The following is a 17,230-nucleotide window of genomic DNA, read 5'->3' on the forward strand; positions in this document are numbered from 1 at the left end:
AGGGATTAGTGTTGGGTCACGGAGCTCAGACTCAGTTAAGCAGGGGGAAGCAGAGAGCCCCTGGGGCAAGTGCTTTACTGGGGTCAGCATGGGTACACAAGGAAAGGTGCAGGGAATGTCACTGGGGCATTTGAATGTCAGGGGTCACAGTGGGAGGATCAGAAGGGGAACCTGTGTCTGAGCCCACTTACACATTGGTGTACCTGGGCTGGCACTGACATCCTCTGTGGGGATGTTGAGGCAGCAAACATAGAAAGTTTTAAAGATTATAATACTCATCAGGATTATTGCTGAAGGCAGGGCAGGTGCTCAGATATCAAGGTTGGGCATGAAGAGTTTGCTCAGATATCAAGGGTGAGGGATTTCCTCTAAACTTGACCTTGCAGGATTTTTGTTCATCCTGGACTAACCAGGCTGACACAGCCCACCGTCACCAGCCCCTCTTCCCTCTTTCCTCCATTTCTGGGGCTGACTTGGGAGCAGGCAGACAAACCACCAGCCACTGCTAGCCCACCACTGCCCTGAGTGGAACTGGAAGGAGCAGAGGGCGCTCAGTCCAGGCAGCACTGAGCAAGGCCGAGACATACCCTCTCTCAGTGACGTGGAACAAGCCCACGTTGGTTCAGAGCAGCTGCTGGAAGCAACGGGGTAACACCTGTGTCCGAGGGTTACTGCAGTCTGCTCAGGCTTGGGCCCAGACCTGCGGGACTCATGTGAGGGAACAGAGGTGCCCTCACTCCTTCACACAGGACAGATGTGTTGGCCCAGCCTCAGAGTGTCAGGATCAGAGGACACGGAACAGACAGAATAGAGCAATGCTATGGGTAGTGCCCCCAGGTTCAGTGATGGGACTAAAGCCAGAAGCAGGTTTTCTGCCTTTGCCACATCTCAGGAGAAGCACATCCTGGCTTCACGCAATGAATCTGTCCGTGTTAGTTAGCCATGTGTCATGGACTAAGTGGAGAACTTTTTTACTTATTCATGAGATACTCCTAAAGGAGGAGGCTGCTCCCAATTCAGACACTCACTGTGCAGTGGGTGGCACTAGTGTTAAAGCACCCCCTGCCAGCGCCGGAGACATAAGACACGTGGGTTCGATCCCTGGGTTGGGAAGATCCCCTGGAGGAGGGCACGGCAACCCACTCCAGTATTCTTGCCTGGAGAATCCCATGGACAGAGGAGCCTGGGGGCTACAGTTCATGGGGTCGCAAAGAGTCAACACAACTGAAGCAACTTAGCATGCAGCACCCACAACTTGAAGGTAGAAGGGCTAGTTTGAAGATTAAATTATAATGGAAGGTGGTAGATTGTCTTCATGGGCTCATCTGCCACAGTAAATGGCATCAGGGAGAAGCCCCTGCCCCATTTCTTCTTGCCTGATCAGCAGCACCCCAATGAGTAACTGCCTCAGAATAGAGCTTTTCAACTCCTGTGCTGACTTGGGTCATAATTCAGGGGAACTGCTGGCAAGATACTCCAGCCCTTTCCACCCAGTGCTGCGTTTTGTCTCAGTACCTGCTGAGATTTGAGGTTAAAAGAAGAAACCCAACAAGGACAACCTCATGTTCTACAGATCACTGTCCAAACTGTGGTTTCCAACCCCTAGGAGAACCAATACTTTCTAACAGTTGTCCCCAGCCTTTTGGATAGGGGAGTGGTTCGGGCAGTAATTTGAACCCTGGGGAGCGGTGGATGAAGCTTTGCTGCTCACCTCTTGCTGTGCTTCCTGGGTCCTAACAGACCAAGGACTGGTGGGGGGGTGGGGACCCCTGCTTTATAATGTACATTTTGTGATGCCATCATTACTCTCCTGAAATAAAACTCAAAGGTAACAGTGTACCTACTGAGGTTGATTTTAAAAGATCAACAGAATGCCCTAACTGTAATATAACAAAGACATCAAAGTAATATGTATGTGGTATAATAGAAGGTGTTTCAGTATGTAATTGCAGAGCATAGACGATGAGGAGACATTGTTAACTTGACAGACGCTTGGACCCATCCACAGAATCACCGAATGTAACACCTACAGATGCCAGGGATGTTGGAGGGACAGCAGCTCAAAACAGCAGCAACAGGCTGACATTTTAGAAGTGGGGATCAGAGCTTCTGAAAGATTAAGCGGGAAAGGATGTGTATATAATTCCCCCAACATATACAATTGTTGCACTGCTGGGAAAGTCAGTATGTATTAAACCATACCCTCTCAGAACCCTCTGGGTCATATTAAAATGCAGTTAAGTCCTAAGTTCAGGTGATCACAGACAAGGTCTTTCTCTTATATAAATCTTCAGCATACACTCAGAAGTCAAGCAGACTCGGGAGAATTCATCCCATTCACAACATTGTGTGTACATATCAAGAGCCCAGCACCCACCTACCCACTGCCCGCCAGCAGCATCCCCCAGCACTGGGAACTAAAACTGCCAGCATCCATTTTCAAAATGCCAGCTCCTGGGCGGTGTTCCCCTTGTCGAGAAAGATGAGTCGGAGTTTACCAGGAGGACGCGGAGGAAGGAACGCGGGAGGGTTGTGAGCTTGTTACCAGGGCATGAGATTGCCCTAGGGCTCCCATCCTGTGTTGGTGGAAACTGTAACAGTGGCTCAGGAGGAGGAAATGAGCTCTAAATCAGCACCTCCTAGGATTTAGGTATGGAAGCAGGGGCCCAGCCAGGCCTGAGATCTCACTGAAAGGAAAAGGCAGACCCTTAGCTCTGAAGCACTCCTGCATGGGTCACCCTGCGTACCTCATTTATGTAGCACCCCTTTATTGGCCATCCTAGGTGGGCCAGGTGCTGGGGATACCGTCCTGCCCTCAGGTTGGCCTCTGTTTTAGAGGGAGAGTATCACATAATTACCCTCCAGTCCAGGGGGTCACGATGGAGAACCAGGTGTGGGCTGGAGCCTGCCCGTGAGGAAACTTCTGGGAGAGGTCACAGCAAGATAGGTCTCCTAGGGTGCAAGGAGTTAACAGGCTAAAACATAGGGAGTCATCGTGGGTAGGAGAGAAGGACTCGTCCTCGGGCTGCAAGCCAGAGGCTGTTATTACACAGCTGGGAGCTGAGAGCCAAGAGGGTGCGTGGGGCCAGGATGGAGCTAGGGTGGCATGACCAGCGTTCCACCATGTAGCCCTTGAGGTGGGTTCTCCGGGTGCATGGAGCTCCTCGCCAGCACCATCTCTTCAAAAGCACCCATGTTACATTTGATAGGACATTGTTCGTGTGTCTGTCTCTCCTCAAAGCTGCGGATCTGGGGCTGGTATAGACCTTCCTGTTCTAGCACACAGGAGGTCCTCCATGAATGTTTGTTGATGAATCTGTGCATCAGCCAGGGCTGGGAAGACTTCTGCTTCTCCCTGTAGGGCTGAGAAAGAAGACAGCAGAAATGTTATCATGTCCTGCAGGCCCTTCCTCAGCATTTAACTTTGTACCTTGTGACACCCTTTTTCTTATCATCTTGTACCTCCAGAATGTCATCAAGGAGCAGGACTTTTCCACACAGAAGGGGCAGGTGCCCTGGCCAGTCTAGACTGCTTCCCAGAAATTGTTTTACCTAGTTCACCGTGCATCAAAGTGCAATGGAAGTGGGCAAATCCATTAAGACAGAGCACATCGGTGGTTGCTAGTGGCAGGGCAGAGGGAGGGCTGGGAAGTAACCACCAATAGGTACAGAGTTTCCTTGTGGGGCAGGTGAACGTGCTTTGGGACCAAATAGCAGTGATAGTTGTACATGTAGTAAAAGCCGCTAAAAGGTCTGTTTTAAAATGGTTAAAATGGTGAATTGTATGTTACGTCTCGCTTCAGTCGTGTCCGACTCTGTGACCCTGTGGACTGTAGCCCGCCAGGCTTCTCTGCCCCTTCTCTCCAGGCAAGAGTACTGGAGTGGGTTGCTATGCCCTCCTCCAAGGGATCTTCCCTACCCAGGGTTCAGACCTGCATCTTATGTCTCCCGCCTTGGCAGCAGGTTCTTTACCACTGGGGCCACCTGGGGAACCTATGTTATATCTGTTTTACATTAAAAAATTTTTAATGTCATGGGGACAGAACAAGAGGTGTCTACCACGTGAGTAGAAATTGCAGACCTCCCAGAGTACAGACTTCCAGTTAGAAATTAAATAAACTTTGGGGCTATAATGCACAGCTGTTGACTAGAGTTACGAATACTCTACAGCACATTCGAAAGTTGATGAGAATAGATCTTTAATATTCGCATCACAAAATATTTGCATCACAAAAAAATATTTTTACTGTGGATAGTGATGGATGTTAACTAGACTTACCAACATGATGATAATTTCACAATAGATACAAACATCAAATCATTTACATTGATTTGAAACTAATGTTATAATAAGATTACTTTTACCTCCATTTTTTTTAAGGCAAAGAAAACTCACAGACCAGAAGGATGCATTGGGGGTCTTTTGTTTGTTTTGGGGGCTGTTTTATGTTTTTGTTTATCTTCTACCCTCACTGCACAGCTTGCAGGACCTTAGTTCCTCCAACCAGGGATCGAACCTGGGCACGGAGTCCTAACCATCGGACACCCAGGGAGGTCCCAAGCAGCAGGGTCTTGAACCGTGGGAATTGGCATGTGCATTTTGCTCAGGGCCTGCTCTTCTCCCTGACTAAGGGCCCCGTTTCATCTCTATTCAGGACACACACCGAGGACTCTTCATCCAGCAACTGCGACCCACACAGAACCTGCAGCCAAGAATCAAGCTGAAGCTGTTCGGCCACTCAGGGTCTGGGAAGACCACTCTGGTGGAATCTCTCAAGTGTGGGCTGCTGAGGAGCTTTTTCCGAAGACGCCGGCCCCGACTCTCCTCCACCAACTCTACCCGGTTCCCACCCTCGCCCCTGGCCTCCAAGCCGGCAGGTATGCGTGCACCCCACCAGCCCTTGTCTCTCCACTGGGTGCTTCCAAAGTCAAAGCCTGGGAGGAAGGCTGGCTTTGTTTTGAGCACTTGGCCTGAGGCTGACCGACTCCTGGCGCCTTGGTGGCTTCAAAGTGTGGCCCCCCCCTGGCTCTTGGCCCTGTGTCCACCTCACTCTTGGGCAGCAAGTACACCCTGCCCCCATGCTAGCAAGGAAGGGGCCTCACTGAACTCACAGTCCACTGTCACAGACGTGCAGAATAGCACAACCGTGTCATATTCTGCTCAGGACTCTGCCCTTGAAGACGCGAAGAACTGGGACTGACACAAATTCAGGGTTGCACAGATGGAATATCAGTTCCCAGGAGGGTCCTCTCCCCTGACACTCCTTGGAATGCTGTGCGCACGTCCAGGAATGCAAGAACACAGAGCAACAAATCTGGGTGCATGGGGAGGCCCATCCACGCGTATCTGGAAGTGGGTTGGTGGATTTGAAAGTCTCCTTAATGGTTTTTCAATTGGTCCATCTGCTCACCTGGGCCCTGGTTGGAAAGCAGATGTTGCCATCTACCCCCACCTCCCACAGACACAATTATCAGTGGACCCACACCCAGAACTGCAGGATGACCTGTCCCTCCCAGGGAGAAACACCTGAGATGACCAAGAGGAAGCTGAACAGTCTGAGGTGTTGTTTTTCCTGCCCCCCACCCCGCTTTTAGAGTAAGGGAATTAAGTTTTTCAAAAATAGGAATATAGACCTTCAGAGACTTTTCTAAACAATGTCATTTTTGAAGCTCTGTGCCTCAGATTCACTTTCTGTACATAATACAAAGGTGTCATACCTGTTACCTAGAATGAAAACAGGTGTTTCAAAGTTTTGTTTCTATGTAATTTCTCTCTCCACGAGGAAAGAGTTCTGGGCAGCCTTAGTAGGGTGAGGGACCATTGACTGAGATCTTCATGCCCCTTTCTACTTTTTCGCTCTGAGCACAGCAGTAGGATTGAAACCAGGGGAAGAAGTACAGCCAAAATGGACATATAATTAGAATGATTATAATACTGCTAATGCAAACGGAGCACTAACCGTGTGCCAGGAACTGGGCAAAATGGGGTATGTTTGACACCTCATTTAATACACGTGACAGCTTTATTGGCTTTTTTGCCACCCTTTTACTGAAGCCTTGAGGGGTCAGATACACTGCCTAGAGTCACACAGCTGGCAGTTCATGAAGTGTCTGGCTCCTGAGCCAGGGCTTGTTAATAATGCTTATAACTCCATCTGACCTGGGGCATATTTATGCTCACATTTTCCATTTTCCACTGTAATTTTGCTCAATTTCAGGATGTAATATAGGTTTATACCTTCTCAGAAGCCAGTAGTTTTCCAGATTTAACCATTAAGTTCAGCCTCTGTGTGTGGACACTGCCAACCTTTGCTTAAGGTTCAAAGTGAGCTTCTCTAGCAGTTCCTGGGGTCGCCAATTCTCACCTGCTGTGGGTAAGGTCACTCCAGTCTCAATGACTTGAGGCTGGGAGGTGCAGCGGCAGGGAGGCAGAGAGAAACAGACAAAGAGCAGAGACAAAGATGGGATCTATACAGATCCATGATCTGGAATTTTCACTAGCCATATTAGATATGAATTGATGCTGCAGGGGGCATCCCTTGTGGCTCAGCTGGTAAAGAATCTACCTGCAATGCAGGAGACCTGGGTTCGATTCTTGGGTTGGGAAGATCCCCTGGAGAAGGGAACGGCTACCTACTCCAGTATTCTGGCCTGGTGAATTCCATGGACTTTACAGTCCGTGGAGTCGAAAAGAGTTGGACATAACTGAATAACTTTCTCACTTCACTTATGCTGCAGCTCATGGGCACACTTCAGGTGACATACAGGCTCTCCAGGAGGGAGAACAGCTCTACCCTCACTTCTCAGAAGTCGGATCTCCATTCTTCTTCCTCTGATCAGTTCCCATGTCGGGAAGAATTCAGAAGTAGACTCTTGATAAAACACAGCTCACGATGGCTAAAGTGAAAGAAAGAGCTGTCGCTCAGTCATATCCAACTCTTTGCAACCCCATGGACTGTAGCCTTCCAGGCTCCTCTGCCCATGGGATTCTCCTGGCAAGAATACTAGAGTTGCCATTTCCTTCTCCAGGGGATCTTCCCCACCCACGGATCAAACCGGGTCTTCTGCATTGCAGGCAGATTCTTTACCATCTGAGCCACCAGGAAAGCCCCTCAGGATGACTAGATTATCGGCAAATCTCACTGCATCTTCCAGCCAGGGCTTAGAGAGACGTGAGTCATGGGGCTGAGTGACACAAGATTCTCTCAAGGATGACGGGTGCTCTGGACCAGATGAGTGTCCCTGACTTCGATCAGCACAGAGAAAAGTAACTCGGGGCGCAGGAATGTAAGGTCAGAGGTCAGAAGCCTGGTAAGCTGCAGCATTTTGTGTAGTATGAGGAAGGGGAAGGAGAAAAGTTGAATTAACTTCCAGCATTTGCAAATCAAGACACTTCACCTGAAAAGTTGGATATTTATTTGGTTTCTTGTAAAAAATAAAATTGGGAGCTCTGGCCACGCTGGATTCACGTTTCTACCTGGAGCCAGTTAGTGGCTGGGGTGAGGGGCATAGCACCATATTGAGGGGCCCAGGCTCTGCATTTTGCCCTGACCCCACTCAGCCCCCTAACTCCAGGAGGGAGAGCTCGGGAGTAGACTCCCCACATCTGTGTCTGAAATTTCTCCCTGTGACAGAAATGACATTTCAGCAGTACATTGGTGTGTGTGACCCTTGGGCTAAGGTCACTCCTAGTTCATCCCAAATCTGTCTGACCAAGGCCAGGCAGCCTCCCAGAGGGCCTGGGCAAGGATGGAAGAGGCCCACCCGGCTTCGTGCCCAGGCGGCTGGTCTGCTCTGAGGGTGGCTGAAGTGTCTATATGGACAGTTCCTGGAGGTGACACGATTCACTCGCAGCTAACTCTAGTCCTGCTGAGGCTGATAAGAGCTGGGAGGCTGTGTTTTCTGCAGGAGGCTCTGTGTCAGGCCCTTCTGCCCTGCGCAGTGCAGAGCCAGCAGGCCCCCGGCTACGGAGTGTAGGCAGGAGGCAGCAGAACATGAAGCCCGGACCCCTGCAGCCCCAGACCAGGCAGCCTAACAGTCACTTTCTGACCCTCACAAAACAGAAGGGGATCCTCAGGAAAACAGAGCATGACACAGATATGAAGCACCAGGAGGGCCACCTGGAGGGGAACCAGCTGGGGGAGGGCGGCAGGCTCTGGGGGCCTTGCGTACAGGAGAAGGGACGGGGCAGCATTTCTTTGTAAGGCATGAGGAAAGGCTGTTCTGGAGCATGGTCTTCAGGGAAGGAGGTCCGTTGCAGCCAGGCTCAGCTGCACCCCAGCTCTGGACACCTCTGACTTCTGCTAGGATGGTCAGGCCTTCCTCCTTTCACCAGGACAGATGCCTGCATGAGCACATTTACGTCACTCAGGCGGCAGGAAGGTTGTGGGCTTTTAGAAACTTGCCTTTTGCATTGTGCTGGAGCTAGAGGCTGAGCCGTCAGCCAGGAGACAGGATAGCCTGGCGTGGGGGACCTGGTGCAGCCGCTCACAGCACATGGCTGCCGCACACACTCGCTTTGTGCCACAGCTGTTGAACAGTGATTCTGCGGTAGGAAGGAAACCCCTGGTGCCAGGGGAGGAGTGAATGTCCAGAAAGAGCACTGCAGGAGGCTGTTGCCTGCTTACCAGAGAGCAGTGTTTGCAGGAAGTCTTTTCTGACCTGGGTGCAAAAGTGGCTTCTCCATAGGGGCCTTCCACTTTTTACCACTAGAGGTCAGTGGTTAGCAAAAATGCTTTCCTCGTGATTTACACTTGATCTTAGCCAAAAGGCTGAGAAGCGATTTTCCCTCGTGATTTTATTGTTTCCCTGTAAAGTTGTTCCTTAATAATACCGTATACAACAATGTCCTGATTTTCATCCTCCCAACCAAAACTGTCAGCGAGGTGCAGGAATGCCTGTCATCTACCGAATCTGGTCTGCTCTCCCTCGGCAAGCCCACAGTGCTACTAAGACAAAACTTATTCCTGACAGTGGCCATCCCAGACACAGGTTTTGGAGCACAGGAAAATGGACACACCCATTCTTATGGAAGTCACATGGGTTTTCTCAGACTTGGACTAACAATCTCTAAAGAAATACACTAAAATGCCTATCTTGTTGGCCTAGAAGTTGCTGTTTACCTTTCTGTTTGCCAAGTTTCCTCCTTTTATACCAGGGCTGGGGGAAGATTGTGGGGCAGAGAACATATAAATGAATAATTCTTCCCATCTTATTGCACCTTCTTCCTCCCTTGTACCTGACCCAGCCTTTGAGCTCCAATTTTATCCTCCTCCCCTCCAACCTCTTGAAAATTCCGATTGTCTGTGTCCTCCATCTGAAATGTTTGGTCTTTCAACAAGGGTTATCTTTGTGTTTGGATCACCAGTTTTAAAAGTCAGGTGACCCAGGTGTAATGACCTTGCAGTGTCTGTCACTGTTAACTCTGAACCAAAGGTACTAACTGTGTAGTATGATTTAGTTCACTGAGCCCCTCCCAGATGCACTCTCAGAGCCCCCAGATGTGCCCACCCAAGTCCTAGCCTTCACCGTACTGTTGGAGGTCTGTTGGACAGACAAGCAAGCCAACAAGCGTCAGAACTGAGGACACACAGGGCTCTGCCCGTGGCCCAGGGGACCCAAACTGTGTTATTGAACTGATCTCTCACAAAGTTCTACCATTATTATTCATGATAACATCTTTAAAACTGGTTCTTTTTATTTACTAAAATGTATAGATTTGAAAATGAAATCCTTAATGTCCTTTCCATGAATAGAAAACCAATACCACTGCTACCAGTAAATAAAAATAGATACAGTGAACAGTGATGTGATGAAAATCTAGCTATATACTGTCGAAAGTGAAAGTCTCCCAGTCCTGTCGGCTCTTTGCAACCCCATGGACTGTAGTCTGTCAAGCTACTCTGTCCATGGAATTCTCCAGGTCAGAATACTGAAGTGGGTAGCCATTCCCGTCTCCAGAGGATCTTCCCAACCCAGAGATCAAACCCAGGTCTCCTGCATTGCAGGCAGTTTCTTTACCATCTGAGCCACCAGGGAAGCTCATATACTGTTACCCCCTGCCTCCTTATTAAAAAGGGAGATTAGCAAGGATTGAAGACATGCTAAAGACTTAATGCCACAAACTGAGACTTGCCGCTAAAGCAATTTAAAAACTTTCAGGGGGATCTTTTAAAAGAATAGCTTTCTCACTGTGTGATTCAGCATTAATTAATGCTATGGCCTGCTACCATCTAAGATCATTTTTCATTCGATCTAACTTTTCATGTGCCGAGTGATACTCATCTCACCTGTATCATCAGTCAGGCTCCTGGCGGGGATTTAGTGAAAGGTCCAAGTCACAGACACAATTCACAGGAACATAAAAGAGAGGGTGAAGCACCCAGAGGCTAGGTTAGTTACCACCCCTGGGGCGGAAAAGGCAAGAGGAAGAAGTCACAATCCTGTGAAAGCTGGAGCTCCAGGGGAGAAGCTGCTCAGGGAAGTCTAGAGTCAGAGACACAACTAGCATCAGAAAAGCAGAAGGCAGTGCAAGGGGAAATGGGCATCAACCTTTTTCTCCAGTGCCTCCCATCGGCGGACCCTAACTGGAGGCAAATGGCAAGCAAGCCTGGGAGAGGCAGTCCATCAGATCGGCCGCTCAGTGCACAGAGCAGCACAGGAAAGGATACAAGAGGTGGAGCAAACAGAACCAGCACAATGTCCCTGGGAAACATTGCTGCCCAGCATATGCGAGGGACACACACACACACCCTGGCCTGAAGGGAGGGGGAGACAGAGGGCAGAGGCTGGGAGGGACAGGGTGGGCAAGATCTAGCATGCCTGTTCTCTGGCCCACAGTGTCCGTGAGCATCAACAACCTGTACCCGGGCTGTGAGAACGTGAGCGTCAGGAGCCGCAGCATGATGTTCGAGCCGGGCCTCACCAAGGGGGTGCTGGAGGTGTTTGGGGCCCCGTCCCACCACCCGCACTGCGCCACCGATGACCAGTCCACGAAGGCAATCGACATCCAGAATGCCTATTTGAACGGTACGGCTCACCCTCCCCAAACGGAAAGAGTTTCCAGCAGGGAACCTGTCTCGGCGAGCATCTGCCACAGCTGCATGAAGCGTGGAGAAAGGGCCAGCGTAGGAGTGACCCAGGGCTGAGGCACAGCTGGTTAATATCCCAAAAGTAAAGCTAAACACAAATGCTTAACAAATGATTGTTAAGTTGTTGTTCAGTCGCTCAGCCATGTCCGACTGTTTGCCAGCCCATGGACTGCAGCATGCCAGGCTTCCCTGTCCTTCACTTTCTCCCAGAGCTTGGCTTAAACTCATGTCCATTGAGTCTGTGATGCCATCCAACTGTCTTATCCTCTGAGCCTCCTTCTCCTCCTGCCCTCGGTACTTCCCAGCATGAGGGTCTTTTCCAATGAGTCAGCTATTTGCATCAAGTGGCCAAAGTATTGGAGCTTCAGCTTCAGCATCCAGTGAATATTCAGGATTGGTTTCCTTTAGGACTGACTGGTTTGATCTCCTTGCAGTCCAAGAGACTCTCAAGAGTCTTTTGAGTAAAAGTGAAGAGTCTTTTGGGTAAAAGTAAAGAGTCTTTTGAGTAAAGAGTATGTTTACTCTTTGGAATAAATTTAAAGACTCAAATTCAAAGACTTTGAGTAAATTTTTTAAAAAGACTTTACTCAACAGTCTTTTGAGTCTGTTGAATAAATTAGTGCATTTTTTAACCTCATAAAATACAGTCCCATTAGCAGTTGGTATACCCAATTTGAAACCCAAGTGCTGGCTCTCCCCAGAGCTCCCAGGGCCCCGTGCAGGAACACAAACCTTGCTGAGACGCAGTCCATTCAGAACAGGGATAGAGCAGTTTCTCTGAGGCTGAGTTCCCTTAACTGTGAGGATTTGATGAGCTGGTGTCTATTAAAGATCCTAGGGAGACGAACTCAGAAGAAATTGGGGGCATCTTCATGAAAGCCCTTTTATATACTAAACCCAGGGAAAAATAGAATACTCAGGGTGTTTACCTAAAGCAGCGGTTCTTAAACTCCCGCATACACACACATCCCCTGGAGCCACTGGAAACACAGACGGCCCGGGCCCTAAGCCTCTGATTCAGCCCATCTGGGGAGTTTCCTGGCGATGCTGCTCCTGGGCCAGGGACCCTAAGGAAATAAAGTTCATATGCATTTTGCTCCCTTAAAAGTTGAGTGTTGTCTGAGTCCCAGGGAGCACAGCTGGCCCCACCACGTAGGGAGAGAAGTGTGTGCTCAGCACCTATCACCCACACCCTCAGCCATCCTCCTCCCCTGGTCTCACCGCCTTCCCGTGTCTGGCTCCCAGCACTCCGCAGGCTCAAAAGGCCTATTTCTGTGTTCCCAAAACTATTCCCACTGAGGTCTTAGCTGCCAGACTTAGAGGGTCATGCTCCCCAGGAGTGCTGAGCTCTAGAAAAACCCTGTGGATCTTCCAGAATGTCTCGACTGCAGAATTTCTGGCACAGAGTAAACACTAAGGGGAAAAATTAGGGAAAAGGAACCTGAAATCCTATAACTTAAGTGGTCCTGCCTGACTCCCCAGAGGCCATTGGATGGGTGGCACTGACCTTTTGGGATCTGGTGGGTCTGGTGGTGTCCAAGTGTGTGGACAATCATGAGGAGGTTCTGGGTGCCCTAGAAACTCCAGGTCAGAATCTTGCCCATGACATTTACAGGAAAACCAGCCACACTACAGCCCCTGTGTGGGAAAGCAACCGCACCCCTAACACACACACACACACACACACACACACACACACACACACACATACACACACACACTTCCTCCCTAGCCTGACCCTTCCACTGCCTCCCCAGTGTGGTTGGCCTCTCAGACCCATTCTCCTCACAGTTCCTCTTACATCCTTCATGTGCCAAGCGGCTCATCAGTTACTGCATCTTACACCTGTGTACAGTGGCCATCCAAAACAGGTTGCTCCCTTAGCCGTAAAGGCGAATTTAGTCACAATTTAACCAAAATTAAGGTTACATTTCATAGTGAAGATTCCAGTGTTGGGGGTTAGATAACAAAGTATTTGTGCACATACACCTTTCCATGTATGCTTACAGGCAGGCACATTCACACATGTGTGTGTGTGTGTGTTTGTACCACTCTGGGGTGTTACAAGTAGATGTGATGGAGATACACATATAATAATGATACAGATATGATAATGGAAATGTTAAGGAAAATGGAAAAGCAGATTACAGATACAAGTAGGTTTATTGTAGTAGTAGTGTTAGTCACTTAGGCATGTCCACTTCTTTGCAACCCAATGGACTGTAACCTGCCAGGCTCCTGTGTCCACGAGATTCTCCAGGCAAGAATACTAGAGTAGGCTGCCATTTCCTTCTCCAGGAGATCTTCCTGACCCAGGAATTGAACCAAGTTCTCCTGCATGGCAAGCAGATTCTTTACCACCTAAGCCACCTGTAGATGTATAGATACAAGGCGTGGGTATAGAAACAGACATAGACAGAAAATATAGGGATATGTAAATATTCCATATGTAGATCTGTACTTAAGTAGATGCATAAATAAACAGATGAATGCGGTGGATGTCCCTCTTCATAAACCCTAAAGTGCTGAGAAAGATTGTAATTGAAATTTGGTGGCGTTTCACAATCGTAATCTTTCTTTTCCTTTTTCTCTGTAGGCATTGGTGACTTCAGTGTGTGGGAGTTCTCTGGAAATCCTGTCTACTTCTGCTGTTATGACTATTTTGCTGCAAACGATCCCACGTCCATCCATGTCATCGTTTTTAGTTTAGAAGAGCCCTATGAGATTCAGCTGAACCAAGTGATTTTCTGGCTTAGTTTCCTGAAGTCTCTTGTCCCAGTGGAAGAACCGATAGGTGAGCTGCGACGCCAGTGGGCGGATGGCCCTTCCTCCTCACCTTGCTTCCCGCTCACACCCAGATCTAGCAGCTTGTGGCCAGCAAGCCACCCTTATTCCTCCTTCCTATCAGGAGATTTCCACTCAGGAAGCTTCCTAAGGCTCAGCTGTTGGTTTTGTTCTGCATATTTCTGCCACAAAGACTCAGTTCTGAACAATTCCTTGAGAGTAATTTCTCACTTTCTTTCTGTATTTCTGAACTGTGATCATTTCTGTTAGGTTCAAAGTGGGACACCTCATCTGACAGCTGCTGTGCGTTTAGCTAATGGGCATGTAAAAGGAAGGAAACCATGTTAACTGAATGTAGTATCTTAGCCTTATTCCTAGAGGAAAAGACAGCAGGACAGACTTATTTTGTTCTTTTCATACAAAAAAAAGAAGCAGCCTTCCCTGGTGAAATGTAAAACTCAGCAGTCAATTCTTTTCTTGAAAAGCATATAACAGCAAAATAAACTGGGCTAATTCCCTTCAGGGTGCCTCCACTTTTGCCCCTCCTTTCTCATGTTTTCATTTCAAACACTGCCATAAGCGAGAGGCTCTCTGCTGATGTGAACTGCCGGAGTTTCCCTTCTGAGCCTCCTGCGCTGTGCTACATTCAGCAGCTGGCTCTGGTCTTGGAAAGGGCATCCCCCAGCCAGAGGTTAGATCTCCCCTCACCATGCAAACAAGGCCTACTTGGAGGAAGATCTGAGAAGCTGTGCCATGTTCTGTGGTCGCTTCTGGTCCACTTCTGAGCAGCCTTCCTTGAGGCCCAGGAAATAGGCTCATTCCATCATTGGCCAGGTCTAGACCTTGTAGTGACCTCGTAGGTCACTCCGATCAGCAGGCATAGGTTTGCAAGTCTGCAAGGAAAATGTACCAGTCTCGTCCACCTAGCGAGGCAGCCCAGACCTGAGGCCGAACACCCCACCTCACCTGGGCAGGGTGGAGGTTTACTCTCCACACCTGGGCAGGTGTGAAATGGCTCGCTTTCTGCCCTCAGCCTTTGGCGGCAAGCTGAAGAACCCACTCCGAGTTGTCCTGGTGGCCACCCATGCTGACATCGTGAACCTTCCTCGTTCAGCTGGAGGCGAGTTTGGATATGACAAAGACACTTCGTTGCTGAAAGAGATCAGGAACAGGTAAGGTGGCTGCTGTATCTTCAGGTAATGCAGCAGAAATCAGGTGACCCAGAGAGAGGAATGAAAGAACTGAAAGGTCTCTTTGGCTTGGCCGAAATTTTTATTGTATGTTTCACTGTTACCAAAGCCACCAATACACATAATAACATATTAAACAGAAGTAAAAGGCACAGGATAAAAATCAGCAGCCTTGGAGTCCCACTGCCCAGAGGTAACTCTTTTTAGCTGTATTATGCATTTTTTTTTTTCAGCTTTACTGAGGTATAATTGACAAATGAAATTGTAAGCTATTTAAACTATACAAAGTGGTGATTCAATATATATGTATATACAATATGAAAGGATTCTTTCCATCTCATTAATTAACATATCAGTCACCTCATATATTTATCTTTTTTGTGTATGAGGACATCAATCAGTATTTCTTAGAATGTAAGTTGCAAACTGCTAGTGGATTATAAACTTCATTTCGGAGGCCTGCAGTAGAATGTAGGTAAGAGGAACATGATAGAAAATATCAGAGTGCATTTTATGTCAAATATTCTTGGAAAACTTTTTTGTTTCACTTAGGAATATGGATGTGCTTAGAATCACAGCGTAAAAGTATTTATTTTTACTTAGTGTCTATCCCCCCAAAAATTTTGAGCCTACAGCTCTATTTAATATACTAGTAATTTGAATCCTTGGTTTATCAACTCACACTCACCTATTATCTTCCTGATATGAAAAATAGGGCTTCTAATACTTTTTTTTGAACTTTTTATTTGGTATTGGGGTGTAGCCAATTGACAATGTTGTTACAGTTTTCGGTGATCTACTAACACTTTAGATCTAAAGTGTTGTTTCATGCTCATCCCTCTGTCCTCACTCCATCAGCTTCCACAACATCTCTTCTCCTGCCTGGTCAAATGAGTTCACTAGGCCTCCCCTTTCCTGTGTCGAGGGAAGCTGTGTTCCCTAGTTTTGTGGAACCTGGGGCACCTGTCTGCACCTGGAGCAGGTGGTGTCCCCAGGCCTCCACACCAGGGTAACATTACAGAGTCCAGCCAACAGCAGGTGGGGGTGTGTCTCCGCAAGGCCACCAACCCTTCCTTGCCCCCCACCAGCTCTTTGGACCAGCAGGAGCCTGGCCCTCTGTGGAAACAGCTGGGGAGACTGTGTCACTCTCAGGAGGCCACTGCTCTTCCCTTAGGTTTGGGAACGATCTTCACATTTCAAATAAGCTCTTTGTTCTGGATGCCGGGGCTTCTGGGTCTAAGGACATGAAGGTACTTCGAAATCACCTGCAAGAAATACGGAGCCAGATTGTTTTGGTGAGTATACCTGGGGAGGGCTGGACCCAACCTTCAGCCGGACCATCCAGTGACCAGGGAGTTGGACCTCTCTGTGCCTCTTTGTATGGTTCTCATGGTTTGGTTTGGTTTTCACGGGACCCAGTACAAGGTGTCTACATGGCCACGTTTTTATCCTGTTGTTGTAGGGTGAGCAAGAGTAGAGAAATGAGGAGATGGCCTCGAGATGAAGAGTTGTTATGGGCAAGACAGACTACCTTAGAATGTATGAAATTCTGAGTTTAGTGGTTTGTTTAAGAGTAAAATTGCTTCCTAAAAATTACAAAAGCAATTCAAAAGTGAGTAAACATATTGTGAAATATTTGGGAAATGCAGAAAAGTGGAAAAACAGTCACCAACAAAATTCACTGAAGAAATAATAGATGACCAAATGGAATGAGATGGTGTTCTTAGATGGCAATCTTAGGAAGTGTTTCATTTTCCCAAGTTATATAAACTTTGTATAGTTCTCATTAGGATCTGAATGGGATTGAGGACATGGGGTTTTTGTCTTAACATTTCAATAGAAGAATAAGTGAACATAAAGGCTGTACAATCAGTAAATAATGGAATAGATTAGTTAGGGTAGAACTAGCTCAGAACATCTGCAGAGATTTAATAGAAAACAGAGATGTTATTTAAATTTAATGGGGAAATTTAATAAATGACCTGGCACAACTGGCTATTTGCCTGGAAGGAAATAAGGTTGAACTCCTACTCACTACGCAGCCCCAAAATAAACTGTAGGCAGATTAAAGCGTTTAAATGTAAAAAGCAGTATCTTGAATGGAAATGCAAGAGAATTTATTTTTAAAATACCTCGAGAGTGTTCAAGAAAACTTTTAAACCAAGA

The 17,230-nt window shown here is 47.9% G+C and overlaps 1 protein-coding gene across 1 annotated transcript in view; it reads left to right on the forward strand.

Moving 5' to 3' along the window:
* DAPK1 (death associated protein kinase 1) overlaps nt 1-17,230 on the forward strand; it is a 205,879-nt gene that overhangs the window by 182,307 nt on the left and 6,342 nt on the right. Inside the window, exons 20-24 of the mRNA XM_052645429.1 lie at nt 4,656-4,878; nt 10,840-11,028; nt 13,687-13,884; nt 14,908-15,046; nt 16,239-16,359. Of these exons, the coding sequence (XP_052501389.1) occupies nt 4,656-4,878; nt 10,840-11,028; nt 13,687-13,884; nt 14,908-15,046; nt 16,239-16,359 (870 nt within the window). The remainder of the gene's footprint in view (nt 1-4,655; nt 4,879-10,839; nt 11,029-13,686; nt 13,885-14,907; nt 15,047-16,238; nt 16,360-17,230) is intronic.

This window comes from Budorcas taxicolor, chromosome 8 (genome assembly GCF_023091745.1).
Source record: "Budorcas taxicolor isolate Tak-1 chromosome 8, Takin1.1, whole genome shotgun sequence".
Classification (NCBI taxonomy): domain Eukaryota; kingdom Metazoa; phylum Chordata; class Mammalia; order Artiodactyla; family Bovidae; genus Budorcas; species Budorcas taxicolor.